A 15,238-nucleotide genomic window follows, 5' to 3' on the forward strand; every position below is an offset into this window, starting at 1 on the left:
GTTTATATACACGTTGAGGTTGATAAAGTTCAAATTCCGTTTTAGGAAGTTAACAACGAATTGAGTTCATTTTAACTGAATGTTACTATAAAAGATGGTTTTCTTGCTGCAATGTAAATCTGCTATTAAGAAATTAGCAAAGTGGCTGGTGGTGTTTGTGCCTTTAAGATCATCGTTCAAAAGAATTCAGCAAACTCGATAACAAAGGTAAGACAAACATAACCTTTATTCTCTCTCAAAAACCCTGAGAACAGGGCCTGGAACCATATTCGTTAATTTAACCAGAATCAGAATACTTTAACTTTCATAGTCTCATTTAAAATTTTATAGCAATATACTGACCATTCTAAAAATAACAAAATACATGTTGCTCTCAACTACATAGTTAAAAAATGTAGTAAATTCTCTTACCCAAAATAGAGGAGGGGTGGGCTAGTGAGCTGCTCAAACATTTGTAACAAATAAAAATGTATCTATATACATATAATGATCATGTTTTCATAGCCTAAAATCACCATACAAAGTCTAATAATAAAATTGTGTCGTGTTCAGGAGTTGGGAAGCCAACACATTAAATTAACAGAGTATTTTTGGTATATGTAAATAATGGGATAGAATCTCTCGAATCAGGATTGTCCCAGAAGTTCTAAGGCAGATGTCAATGACATGCACATTGTCCATGTTCAGTAATTTTCAGAGACTAGAATAAACTATGTAAACTATTCAATACAATTCAATATTACTTAACTGCTAAAAAGTACTTCAAGATCTTGCACTGCCTTGAGTGAGTATAATCAAATTAGTAATTGGAAAATAGCTGTAATAGCAGGCACTGAAGAATTCTGACAAATACCAAATAACTGTTTGCTTTTACCAAATAAAATGGTAAGATGATATCACAAAGGGTTTTAAGTTATTTTGCTATACAAGGTTTTTAAAAATAAAACTATTGCTTCTTAGAATAACTTTAAACATACTGATTGATGTTAATCAATAAAATCAATGGAATGATTTTAGTTGAATGTTAACTTCATCTCAAAGGTTCAAATAATCTTAAGAATCTAGTTTACATATAAGACTATATATGCTTTAGCATTGATTCAAATATGATTACTAGAAATCAATAGATTTCATTTGAAAAGATAAAAAAATTTTTTTTCCAGGTCCAAGGGAAAAGGTATGAATGAAGCCCTTTCTAATCACACACACACACACACAATGACAAAGAACACTGAGCTAGGAGACACAGATGTGACTTTAGGGAACTTACTTTCCCTCGAAGATCTCTTCCAGCTATCTGATTCTACGTTAAAGCATTTCCTCTGAACTGTACAAACTGGCCTCACATTTTCGAGTTTCTACACAGTACCTGGCAAAGTTTGCCTGTTGGCTTTTACACCAAAATACTAAAATATCAAATGAATCACATAAACCCTGTCCTACAACTCTGTAGGCCAACTAGTTTTCCCAAGATAGTGATTTTTTAAAAATTCATTCCACAAGTCATCAAGAGCTTCCTACATTCAAGGCAGAGTGCCAGACCAAACCTGGAACATCATGGTTGTCACTGCCCCTGGGAACAAATTACTATCCGAAAAAGTGAATTCAGTTGACTGCTTCAGGCCCAACCTGGTTCAGGGTCGTGATTCCCAAATTTGAGGGAATATGGGACTCTCCAGTGGGGTTTGTTAAAACACAGCTTCGAGGATCTCATCCCAGCCTTACTGTGTCTGAATCTCTGTTTGGTGTCTCCTAATCTACCTGCATATTTAACAAGCATGTTCTCCCTCACGCCTCCACGTCTCTGCAGGTAATTTGTGGGCCTCACTCTCCATTCCAGCCCACTCTCCCCCACCAAAGAAAAGAAAACCACTGTACTGTAGTGGCGAAAGCTCTGGACTCAAGATTCAGGAGTCACTTGCAGCTGCCTGATCTTTGTTACTTCACATTGCTAGGTCTCTCAATCTCTTCCTCTAATAGGGGTTTAATAGGAGTCTCCATAGGGATCCCTTCCACTCTCAGACTTGAAGAACCTCACATGGCAACTCAGTGTCGTGAAGGAGGTGGGAAGAGTTTGCAAGGATGTTTCACTCTGCAGTCAACATCCCTCCCCGCGGCAAGACAGTCTAGCAGCCCCCCAAGAGCAAGGGGGGTAATTCCCTTATCTGGTCCCCTCATTCACAAAGGGAGGAAAAGCGAGGCGAGGTTGGAATTGGGTGACGGGCGAGGAGGAGATGCCAAAAGCACCTTGCAAGAGTTTTGGCAAGAAGCAGGAGGGATCCCTGGAAAGCCGGAATCACTCCTCGTCGTCGTCGTCCTGGTCCTGGTAGCGAATGTAGACGACCAGCATGACAAAGCCGGTGAGGATGCAGAGGGAGCCGACGACCAGGTAGGCGATGCCCAGGAAGGGGTTCTTGCCACCCATCCACGAGATGCTGCTGAAGATGAGGAGCTTGTGGCCGCCGAACGCGCGCACCGGGTAGTTGTAGGTGATGTTGACGCGGTAGGCGCCCCGCGGCAGCCCGGCCGAGTAGTTGCCCTGGCGGATGCGCGCGTACAGTTTGCGGAACGTGGGCAGCGCCGCCGTGCGCATCCACACCACGAAGTCCTGATTGATGAAGCCAGTGTTGTTGGGATCGGGGCTGAGCTCGTAGACCGGCCGGCGCCAGTTGGGCGGGGGCGCCGTGCCCTGGAAGGCCAACGCCAGGCTGCCGTTGACCAGCGGCGGGTTGCGGAACTTGACGTGGTAGTCGGTCCACCAGGCGATGCCGGAGCGGTCGAGCGGCACCCCGACGTAGGGCCCGCCGGGCTGGCGCTGGTGCCAAAGCGAGAAGGAGTCGTTGAAGAGGCTGTTGGCGATGGCGCCGCAGGGCGCGATGGGCAGGCCGGCCGCGCTGCGCTGGTAGGGGGCGCACTCGTTGACAGGGTGGCGCAGCGCGCTGGGGAGTCCGCTCAGCTGCGCGTCGTCGCGGGACACGCCGTAGCGCCGGTTGTTCTGGTAGAAGTTGGTCAGCTCGTAGTAGAGGTACACGGGGCCCTGGAAGAGCTCGGGCAGCGAGAAGTACCAGGCGCACGAGCAGGGGGGCGGCAGCGCCCGGCCCTGGCCAGCCGCGGCGCACACCGAGCAGTTGCCGGTGCCCGGGTCGCCTGTATAGTCGTACTCCAGCTCCTTAATGCCGTTGGAGGAGTAGTAGAGGCCCAGGCCCAGGCCGATGAAGGCCAGGCCCGCGCAGAAGAAGAGCGGCAGCGCGATGCTGGCCGACAGCAGCGGCTGCCAGGCGGGGAGGCGCTGCTGCGTGAAGGCGGTGTTGTCGGGCTGGTGGGCGCCCCGGGCCGTGGCGCTCCAGGTCATGGCGGCCGCGCGGGGACCGACGCGCGGGCTGACCGAGTGGGGGCCCCACCGCGGGGCGCCTCCCTCTCCGCGCCGCGCAAGCCCGGGGACTGCTCGCGGGTCGGGTTTCCCGCCAGCTCAGGTGGGTTTTTGCCCGGGCCCTCCTCTGCCTCCGTCACACGTGAGTTTAGTTCCAGGCCCTACGAGCAGTGCCCACACCCTGCCCCAGTTCCGCCTCCGCCCAGGTGCGCTGCACCCCCGCGGGTCACCGGGAGCCGCACCTCGCCCGCCCCTTCCGAGGTGAGCAGGTGGGTGTTTTTTACCTCACCTGGTAGACTCAGTCTCGCGTTTCCTCTCAGTCCGGGTCATCGGACTCCACCTCCTCTCCTAGGTGAGTGGCGGCCCCGGGCTGCCTCTGAGTGGCTCCTACCTGGCTCAGGTACCACCTTCTATTCCGCCTTCCAAGTGACTAGACTTCCTGGGCCAGTCTCCCGAAATCAAAAGGCGCTCCGGCCTCCAGCAGAAATTTTTGCTGAGGGCTTGCACCGTGGTCCTGGAGGCTTGAAGATTTCAGATTCTTAATCCTCTGTTATTTGCGGGGAAAAGGTGACTCTAGACCATTTTGTCTTTTAGGTTAGCTTCAGAAACCCCTTTCGCCCAGCTTTCAGTCTCAAGTTGGGAGTGTCCAGGGAATTACGTTATGATAAATCTGTTTCGAATTCAACGCCTGCGTTCAAATTTTAGCTTTTTTTTTTTTTTTTTTTTTTAAGGGAAAATGATTTTCTGGCCAGATCAACCAGTCTGGCTGTATAACTAGGAAATGTGGAAAGTTCTCTAAAAATAAAATGATCCTTAAAAAGAATCAAAGGCTGGAGAGGTTCAGAGCCTTTAAATAACTCTCTAGTTGGTGGAGAAACCAAGAAAGGAAAAAATGTGCTGGACTACGTGTGATTTCGTTTTCTTTTCAGATTATTTGCCTGACTAGAGAAAGGCCCAATCCAAGGTCCCAGGAGACCTAGCTGCTATCCACAAAAACATCTGGAGTGTCTGGCCTAAGGAAGTGAACTACAAGGATTTATAGGATTTATTATTAAAAGAACTCAAATTAGCTCCCTATGTTGCCTGGGTTTCTGACTTTTTTTTTTTTTTTTAATCTAGGTTGGTAAAACATATACAAGGGGGTATTGGGACGTTCTGATTTCTTACTAAATCTAAATCTTCCCTAGGTATTGTGTTCTTGCTTCTCCTCCAGCTTGTAAAATGCAAGTAATACAAATGTTTTCTCTATTACACTACACTTAGCATAATATATTACATTCAGGAGTCATTCAAAACCCATTGAACTTGGAAAGTTAAAATCCTTATTAAATTTAACAGAGGAATGTTGTTAGCATCTTCCAAGTGTTCAGTCCTATGCTAATTAGACAAAAAAGGACCTTTGACCTCAAGCCATTTGCAGTTTGATAGGGGACATATTAGGAGTAAGAAACAATCAAAATAGCCAATAATAGCTATGAATCATAGGGTGTAATCAAGTATCAAATTGCATTCTACAAGTCACACTAAAATTAAAAAAGTAATGTTGATTTAATAATGGAACATTGATTCCAGTTTGTTAAATGAATGCAAGTTGGAAACCAGGTATTATAGAAGACTGACGGAAATTCAAGTGACTTGAATTTCAATTCCCTCACTTCTTATCATACCCCAAGAGAGGAAGTTCCAAAATTCTCAACAAGTTCCCATAGTGTGATCCAGTCTCCAGTCACCCTTTTTTTCAATAAAAGAATAAGTAGTTCTTTGTATCATTATGGTTGAGTTCCACCCACCCGTTTCATTGAATCACTAGTCCACAAAACTCGTCTCTAGGAAGGGATTCAGTTTTCACAACTTTAGTAGATTTTTTTTTTTTTTTTTGAGAGAGAGGTGTCTCCCTCAGTTGTCCAGGCTTGTCTCAAACTCTTGAGCCCAAGAGATCCTTCTGCCTCAGCCTCCCAAATTGTTGGGATTATAGGTGTGAGCCATCACACCAAGCCTATCTGGTAAATCTTAAGTCTTTATCTAGTAGATCACCACCACACCCCTAAAAGGGCAAGCCCCATTCTTGAGCTCAGAGCCTTTCCTCCTTTTCTTCTATTCATGGATGGCCTAAAGGTACTAGTTTATTCATTCCACTAATTAAGGTGACAGATTTTCAAAGTCAAAAGAGAATATTTCAAGACAAAGAATGGTCAGCAGAGTTAAACACAGCTGAGGGTTCAAGTGAGATAAATGAAAAGGAATTATGGGGTTTGACTTTTGTGGGAACACTTTGGGTGGTTTGTGTGGCAGGAATCAGGTTACCATCAGGTGCAGGGAAAGGGAAGCAGATAGCAAGATAGGAAGACACTCTTTTTTTATTTTTATTTTTATTTTTTGGAGATGAGGTCTTGCTGGGCATGGTGGCTCATGCCTATAATTCCAGCACTTCGGGAGGCCAAGGCAGGAGGATCACTTGAGCCCAACAGTTTGAGACTAGCCTGGGCAATATAATGAGACCTTGTTTCTACAAAAAATAAAAATAAATTATCTGGGTGTGGTGGCATGTGCCTGAGGTCCCAGCTACTCAAGAGGCTGAGGTGGGAGGATAGCTTTAACCAGGGAGTTATGATTGCGCCACTGTACTCCAGCCTGGACAACAGAACAAGACCCTGTCTCAAAAAATAAAAATAAAATAAAAAAAGAGAGAATGGGGTTCTAAAGGAGAAAGCCTGTTTTTAGAAATGTGTGGAAAGGGAAGGAGAAAGGCAAGTGATAACTGTCTAGAAGAGCATGTATCCTAAAGGAAAGTCTTCTTTTTTAGATGTCAGAGAAGTGTGTATCCTGAGGGAAAAAGATAATAGTGCAGATGAGGTTGAAAAGAGGGGTGGCAAGCTTACTGATAGTGCAAAGGCAGGAGCAGGCTGGAGACGCTGATCCACCAGCCAGAGCCACTGGTTTCAGAGAACAGGTGCAGAGTTATCTCACCTCTGAAACGAGACGGCAGGGTGATAAAAATGCCCTCCGCAGAATGCAGCTGGGTATTGGGCTCCCGCACCTCAGTCTGGGAGAAAGAAATGACTGAGTGTGACCAGCATATGGTGGTTTTCAGGGCAGATGAATTTGAAAGATAAAAAATTCAAGGTATTGCAGTCCTTGTGGAGGGGTGGCTAAAGTGATGTGCCTTAGTAGTTAATCTGAAAGGCGAAGAAAATGAAACCAACCCTGTGGATCAAAAGAAAAAGAAGATACTGGTAGATTGGCAGTCCTAATAATGTTAATTGGCAGGTGCCGTGAAAGCTGGGAGGAAAAAGTGCTGGTATGAGATGGGGTGTTAAAGATCTTGGAGGTGAAGCTGTACCAAGGTCCATGTATACACTATATTTCCCCTACCAGCTCGTAAGTTCCGAGAGGTGGAAGACTGATATAGATATACATTGTCGTGTTCCTCAGAGTTCACTATGTAAGGAAGGTTCAGATCTCATTTCTCTCATTTTATTACACATGTTGTGATGTATTAAAGGATGCTTGGATCATGTAAACTCTTTAGTACCAGTAAAATAAGAAACAAGTTCACTCTAAACAATTCTTTTTTGTATCAGTGTTATTAAGAACTCAAAGGAAAAGAAAAAAGGCATTTCTAGTCCAAATACTGCTAAAATCACTTCATTTTTTCATTTTATCTCTCAGACTTTATCCATGTAAATATTTAATTTTTAATAGATTGTAATTAAGATATACACACAATTATTCTAGTTGTCAAATTACCTCATTTTGGAATGAGATGAAGATTGAAATAAATATTTTCTATGTTCCTTAATGGTGCCATAATTCATAGGTCTATCATATTTAACTATTGTTGGACATGTAGGTTATATCCAGTTTTTCAGTATTCCAAAGAATATGATAGTGACCATCTTTTTTGCATATAACCCTTTTTAAAAAAAAACTTTGTGTCTCCCTTTCCCCCTAACGTTTTCTTTCAGATTTTTTTCCTTAGGATAAAATTCTAAGAGTAGGAAAGGGACTTAAAGGTGAAGATCTTTAAAAATACATACTGCTAGAGTCATATTTACACTGCCACACCAATGTATATATTTTGATACTTTCACCAAAAATTTGCCAACAAAACCAAGAGCTAAGCACAGAATATATTTAGTCTATGCCAATAAACTCTCAGATACTAGGAGAATAGTATTGGATAGGGGAAAGAATGCTGGCCGGACCTTAAGGAAGTTCAGATTCTACCCTGAAAGTTCCTTAGGATATAACTGTGTGACCTTGGTCAAATTGCTTAACTTCTCTGTTCTCATGATTGCTTATCTGTACGAACGTGTTTACCAAAATGATTGTTAGTGTGTCTTTTTTAAGCAAAGATTTCTGTTCCTAGTCTTCCTTACAATGACTTATTGAATAATAGCTAACTTTTATTGAGTACCTTCTGTGAGCCAGTACTTACAGTCACTGTGTAAACACTTTATGTACATTGTCCCATCTAATTTGTACACAAATGGGGGGCATTCAGTCCAATTATACTCAAAGAACTGATGCAAAACTAAGATTCAAGCCAGTGCAATGGAGGCTGCCTGAGTTCTCATAGTTGTAATGGGGAGATGAGGGATTCAAAGGTCAGCTTAATTCCAGCGTCCTGTTTCTTCAACCATGCTACACTGTAAGGCCTTGGCATATTTCCTCCTCAAAAAACTCCAAAAGCATTAACCTTGAACCAGTGTTTATTGTTGCAGATCTTCTCTTCACACGCCAAAGATAAGCAAATTCTGTTCCATTTACACAGTCCCAGGAACAGCTGAGTTGCTTGTATTTTTGTTTTTACAAAAGCTTTTGTTTTAAATCCAACTTTTGTTTAGCATGCTCATTTCTCTTGCTAGAATAAAAATAACTTCACTTGTCTGGATGTTCTCAGTTTTTGCATTTAGTTCATTTAATTCATGACTATTTATCTTACTGTAACAGAACCTGGGTTTTTAATTGGCATTCCCTTATATAGGTTTATACTGCTCAAGATTGTTGCCTATTACTCTGCCCATGGGGCAGCTTTTATTTAAAAAGAATCAAATTAAATTGCTTCATAAAATTACAGCATGTGCTCAGAAAAGTTTTAAAAAAATTCTTTGTGCCTGGACTTCATTTTTTATTAAGAACTGCATTCCGCAGACTTCCTGTTTCAAAAGTTATGGAGTGGTACCCCCTAGTGGAAGATGCAGAGAAACTTTAATTAACTAGCACTGTAAGCACCAGAGGCACAAAAGACAGAAGCGAATTCTCTCCACTCCCTGCCACGGTGTGTTGGTTCTTTGTCACTAACTTACTGCAAAACAGTGGTCAAAGAAAGGGTGAACTCACACCTGTAATCCCAGCACTTTGGGAGGCCGAGGCGGGTGGATCACCTGAGGTCGGGAGTTCGAGATCAGTCTGACCAACATGGAGAAACTCCGTCTCTACTAAAAATACAAAATTAGCCAGGTATGGTGGCGCATGCCTGTAGTCCCAGCTACTCGGGAGGCTGAGGCAGGAGAATCGCTTGAACCCGGGAGGCGGAGGTTGTGGTGAGCTGAGATCACACCACTGCACTTCAGCCTGAGCAACAGTGCAAGACTCCGTCTTAAAAAAAAAAAAAAAAAAGATAAACCAGCAAGGATAGGGCTGGACTTGAATTGTGTGGGTAGAGTTTGGCTGTAGGGGTTGTGCTTCGTGAGCTGGCAGGAGAGCAACACCAGAATAGGCAGAGGACAAGTTAGGTGACAGAATTGAGACAGAGGGGAAGGAAGAGCTCTGTACTGGAAAGAAGAGAGGGGGTTGACTCAAAAGTGAATTAGGGCCACACCCGGTAGCTCACTCCTGTAATCCTAGCACTTTGAGAGGCCAAGGCAGGCAGATCACTTGAGGCCAGGAGTTTGAGACCAGCCTGGCCAACACAGCGAGACTCCATCTCTACTAAAAATACAAAATTACCCAGGCATGGTAGTGCACGCCTGTAATCCCGGCCTCTTGGGAAGCTGAGGCATGAGAATTGCTTTAACCTGGGAGGTGGAGGTTTCAGTGAGCTGAAATCGTGCCACTGCACTCCAGCCTGGGCAACAGAGTGAGATTCCGTCTCAAGGCAAAAAAAAAAAAAAAAGAAACTGAACTGGACTGCCCAGTGTGGCCAGTGAGAGGGGCTTTATAACCAAGGTGAGGACTGAAAGAGGGAGGGGGACACCATGACAGTGTCTGTGGAGCCAGCCAATCTTTTGAGGCTAGAAGTCACCTCCTCTGCCATCCTGTCCCCAGTGTAGTGAAACTCACTGGTTTGGGGAAGTCTTCACCTCAGCGACCTCAGACTGGCTTTACCCTCTGCATAGTGACTATATCTATTTGAAACTTTAGGAATTTCTTATGTATCAGGTAAATAATTAAACATTTCAAAAATTTCAGAAAGTTATCAGATTTTAAAATTGAATAAATATCTATTGCTACATCAGAGCAAAGCCATATATTCTAACAGCTATAAACTAGGGAGGGAGGGGTGACATCCTCTAGGAAAACTCAGGTGCCCAACAAAGACATGCTTAGAAGTCTTTCCCTATGTGATATCATCAATGAGCCAAATACACATACTCTGTTTTTTTCATTTCTTCCCCCAGAACCACCGGAAAAAAAAACTAAATAAAAATTAAATTTTATTTTTTTGTAGAAAGAGAGTCTAGCTCTGTTGCCCAGGCTGGTCTTGAACTCCTGAACTCAAGCGATCCTCCTACCTCAGCCTCTCAAAGTGCTGGGATTACAGGCATGAGCTGCGGTGACCAGCCTCAATAAACATACTTTCAATTCCATTACCTTGGTCACTGATTCAAATGCAAAAATACCTTGGCCCAGCACCCTAGGAACCTATGTCATGTATGCTGATCAATACTGACTTGTTAATATTCAATCTGGAGATCGTATACCCATGGAGTGTCGCAGGGGCCCCTGACTTTTTCTCTGAATAGTAACTCTGAATTCGTAATGGCTGTGTTTAAATTTTTAGTTTTCTTTCTGTAGGAAAAGTTCTGTGAGGATGGCTGCAAGCCAAAGTTTGGGAATCTTAATGAAACCAAGACTGTAGATGATACCAGGAAGTTCACTCAGAGCAGGCTCTGATGTGATGATAGGAGCTCTGGGAGCCACTCACCTACTTCGGCTTATTTCATCTAGCAATTCTCTTTGACTTAGTCGGAAATTTCTGGGATGCAAGGAACGGAAACTTATTCAAATCAGCTTTAATAAAGAGGTTGTTATTGTTCAGAGATGAGGGATGTCACAAAAGGAAGAATTGAAGGAAGCAGATCTGGCTGTCACAGGAGTAGAACGTCATCAGGCAGCTCCCTTCTCTCCGCATTGTCTTGCCTCTGCTTCTCTCTGCAGCTCAGGCAGGCCATCTTCAGCAAGGCTCTTGGTTTTTGCACCTCCAAATCTTGGCTTCTATGGCTTTTGGTTGCCACAGCTTTGACTCTGGCACCAGTGCTATGTCACCTTGCAGGTGATACAGGCATGAGCCACCACACCCAGCCCCACTTTTAAAACATTACTGGGTGAGCAAATTCCTTAATAAGAACATCTATAAACCCAAGTCACGTGTAAAGGAAGGGGACCAGCATGATGAGAATCTAGATCCAAAGAGGACCAGTTCAGGGAACTAAGCATGTATAGGCTGGGCATAAAAATCTTGAGGTGAACATAGTAGCCATCTTCAGCATCCTTAAAAGGCAAGGAGTGATTTTATTCTGTATTACTCCAGAAAATGAACCTAGAATACATGAGGGTCATTACCAAGGAAACTGCCAAGACCAGGTGCAGTGGCTCACACCTGTAATCCCAGCACTTTGGGAGGCCAAGGCAAAAGGATTGCTTGAGTGCAGGAGTTTGAGACCAGCCTGGGCAACATGGCAAAATCCTGTCTCTATAAAAAATACCAAAATTAGTTAGTCATGGTGGCATGTGCCTTTGGTCTCAGCTACTCAGGAGGCTGAGGTGGGAGGATCACTTGGGTCCAGGAGATGGAGGCTGCAGTGAGCTATGATTGTGCCACTGCACTCCAGCCTGGGTGACAGAGTGAGACCCTGTCTCAAAAATAAAATAAGTATTGAGGGTGACTTTACACAGTAGAACAACATGCAAAAAATACTTCACAGCATAAGAGTGAAGGCAGAAGGAATATATTTTGTAAAATAGAATGGAGCTGAGTGAGAAGCTGGTTTGTGAAGCACCTGCCATGAAATCCTGTGGCCTTGCTGGTGGTAGTCTGCAGGGCTGCCTCAGGTTTCCTAGTGGCCAGAGAAGGGAAAGGATAAGTCATTGCATCTGTGAGAGAAAATAAGCCATTAGCTCAGAAGAACTTTAAAGATTTCTGCCTCAATAGGAAAAATGTGTCCAGGCACGGTGGCCCATGCCTGTAATCCCAGCACTTGGGGAGGCTGAGGCGGGCGGATCACAAGGTCAGTAGATTGAGACCAGCCTGGCCAATATGGTGAAACCCTGTCTCCACTAAAAATACAAAAATTAGTCGGGCGTGGTTGCAGGCACATGTAGTCCTAGCTACTCGGAAGGCTGAGGCAGGAGAATTGCTTGAACCTGGGAGGCAGAGGTTGCAGTGAGCCGAGATCACACCAGTGCACTCCAGCCTGGGCGACAGAGAGAGACTCCATCTCAAAAAAAAAAAAAAAAAAAAAAAAAAAGTAAGAATAATGTTCTCCTTGGGATTCTCCCAGAGATGTTGTGAAACTGGGGAAAAATAACATCTTTAACAACATACTTACGGTAAATACCTCAGTGAGTTCCTAGGATTGTTTCTTGTAACATCTGCCAGAGTGAGACAGGATGGTGCTCGGTCAAGGCACAATTCAGAGGCCCCATGATCCAGTCTGGGTGTGCCATTCTGTGGGTCTCTGCCCTGATGTCTAAGGATAGGTTAGAGGACCTAGCAGTGTTTCCAAGATGTCCTCTGAGGGGCAGCTTCCCAACATCCCATTCTCCTATCCTTGGGCTTCTAAGAAAGACAGGGTTTGAACAAGGATTGTGTGGTTTAAAGAGTTTGAAACTGACCTAAAAGAAATGGGTGCATTGCTGTCCTTCACATAATCCTCTGCAAATATCTCTCATTTCCCAAAGTTCAGTAGTTAAGGAGCAGCAGTGAGTTACAAGATTAAGTATCCTTCAGTTAATAGGGTTGCTTAAAAAAAAAAGAGAGAGATTAAACATCCTGATAAGTTCCTGGCACACACAGCATCCATGTTGCCAGTTAAATACAGAGCCATATGTTTTAATAAGCCAGCAAGCTAGGGAGGGATTGACAACTTCTTATTAAAACTGAGGTACATAGCAAGGACATATGGTAGACAGAAGGCCACTGCACCTCAGGTTGGAGGTGGGCTAAGAAAGGACTGTCTGTCTGTGCTCAGATTCTCCTTAAGAAATAATTTAGTGTTTGCTCCAACAAGATAATATACCACGTACAGCCTCAGAGATTTTAGCCTGAACAAAATTTAAATTTCTTATAACCAAATGTCAGTTTTATCCATAAACAAATCTCAGTAAGTCCCTTATAGAACATCTAGCTTTTTATACTGAGAAGGGTATATGTGCATAAGTTTTAAAATATATATAAATTAGAAAGTTGGTTTTAGATTTAGAGCAGCTGGCCCTTCTTTGTGACAATAGCTAAGATCAATTGTCTATTAATGCCCTCTGGTTCTTTTTTTTTTTTTTTTTTTTTTGAGACGGAGTCTCACCCTGTCACCAGGCTGGAGTGCAGTGGTGCCATTTTTGGCTCACTGCAACCTCCGCCTCCCGGGTTCAAGCAATTCTCCTGCCTCAGCCTCCCAAGTAGCTGGGACTACAGGTGTGTGCCACCACGCCCAGCTAATTTTTGTATTTTTAGTAGAGACGAGGTTTCACCATGTTGGCCAGGATGGTCTCGAACTCCTGACCTCAGGTGATCTGCCCGCCTCGGCCTCCCAAAGTGCTGGGATTACAGGCGTGAGCCACCGTGCCCAGCTGCCCTCTGGTTCTTGATAATGAAACCATAGCATTGATGAACCAGAGAAAGCCTCTGATGAACCAGAGGAAGGTCTCTATATTTCTTGTAATTGGAGTAAACAGTGTATCTAATCCTCAATGGACTGTTACTCTTGACCTTGAAACACGGTGGTATTAAGTGCAGGTTTCTTATAAGCTTTTGTGACTGAGGGTGGGAGTGGGGATGGGGAATCAATACTGAGTTTGCATATCTCAGCCTATAACTGATTTCAGTCATCTGAGTCAAAGATTATGGAAAGGTCAATAAAAACTGCGAGCGCTCTTAGGTTTTTCTTATCAGATTGCTCCACAAAATTGATAAAGAATTTAATAATGATCAGTGATGAAATAGCTGGGCCTCTAGAACCTTGTGTAGAACATTGGCCCAAGAGTCCCAGAACTCACATTTTATCAGTCAGGAAGTGGCATGTATTTTAGATGCACCACCTAGTAAATTAGGAGGAGAGTTAAAAAATTACCCTTGGGAAAAATGTGACAGACCAAACTCTGGTCCAATCAATAAGGAAAATTTTCTCATTAAAAATACCACCAAAGGCCAGGCACAGTGGCTCATGCTTGTAATCCCAGCACTTTAGGAGGCTGAGATGAGAGGATCACTTGAGCCCAGGAGTTCAAGACCAGCCTAGGAAACCCTGTCTCTACAAAAAACAAAATTTAATTAGCCGTGTATGGTAGTGCACATATGTGGTCCTAGCTACTAGGAAGGCTGAGGTGGGAGGATTGCTTGAGCCCAGGAGGTCATGACTGCGGTGAGCTGTGATCACACCACTAGACTCCAGCCTGGGCAGTGAGACCCTGTCTCAAAAAAAGACAAAACAAGCTGGGTGCAGTGGCTCACACCTGTAATCCCAGCACTTTTGGAGGCTGAGGCAGGTGGATCACCTGAGGTCAGGAGTTCAAGACCAGCCTGATGGGGTGAAACCCCGTCTCTACTAAAAATACAAAAATTAGCCAGGCATAGTGGTGCGTGCCTGTAGTCCCAGCTACTCGGGAGGCTGAGGCAGGAGAATTGCTTGAACCCGGGAGGCGGAGGTTGCAGTGACCCAAGATTGAGCCGCTGCACTCCAGCCTGGGCAACAGAGTGAGACTCCATCTCCAAAAAAAAAAAAAAAGCACCAAGCTGGGTGCTGTGGCTTGCACCTATAATCTCAGATACTAAGGAGGCCGAGGCAGGAGTATCACTTGAGGCCAGGAGTTCGAGACAAGCCTGGGCAACATTGTGAGACCCCCATCTCTAAAACACAAAAAGAAAAATACCACCAAGAAGGGATTTTCCCTGTCTGCTCACAAAACCAGGTGATTATTCAGCCTTTATTTCAAGAGTTCTGTGGGAATAGTGTATATGCACCAGAAGCCCTATGTAATATAGTGGCACATGACTAAAAGTGAAAGTGGAAAGTAATAACATTAATAAAACGTAAGCTCATCTTCATTAACCTCCCAAGAGGGCAACAGGAGAGGTACAGGTGAGTACCAACTGTCTGTTAGGGCAAAACCCTAAAATGCCTGATTGACTACAACTGCATGGACAGATAGACCTTCCATCTTCACAGAGGGCCTGTCAGCTGGTGCAAAAGAAGCACCTGCCCTTTTAGCCTCATCTCAAATGACCATGGCAAGGGCAATACGCTAGAGCTTAGAAGCCTGGTGGGCTAGGCAGCAAGTGTGACAGCAACAAAGTACAGGCTTCTGAAGGACTGGTCCCAGGTCTTCCAGAAGCAGAGAAGGGACTTCCCATTGTCCCCTCCCCTGAAGGTCCACACAGCCCACCTCTGGCTGACCTTACATTCAAGTAGATATGGAATCTTATCGCAG

General features: G+C 44.3%; 1 protein-coding gene across 1 annotated transcript; it reads right to left on the reverse strand.

Annotated features, from left to right (window-relative positions):
* Positions 1–208: 208 nt before the first annotated feature.
* On the reverse strand, positions 209–4,039 carry TMEM30B (transmembrane protein 30B). The gene has a single exon (XM_004055268.5). It carries the CDS (start codon positions 3,350–3,352, stop codon positions 2,297–2,299), a length of 1,056 nt encoding a protein of 351 aa, XP_004055316.4. The 5' UTR covers positions 3,353–4,039; the 3' UTR covers positions 209–2,296.
* Positions 4,040–15,238: the final 11,199 nt, after the last annotated feature.

This window comes from Gorilla gorilla, chromosome 15 (assembly GCF_029281585.2).
Source record: "Gorilla gorilla gorilla isolate KB3781 chromosome 15, NHGRI_mGorGor1-v2.1_pri, whole genome shotgun sequence".
In the NCBI taxonomy this organism is placed as follows: domain Eukaryota; kingdom Metazoa; phylum Chordata; class Mammalia; order Primates; family Hominidae; genus Gorilla; species Gorilla gorilla.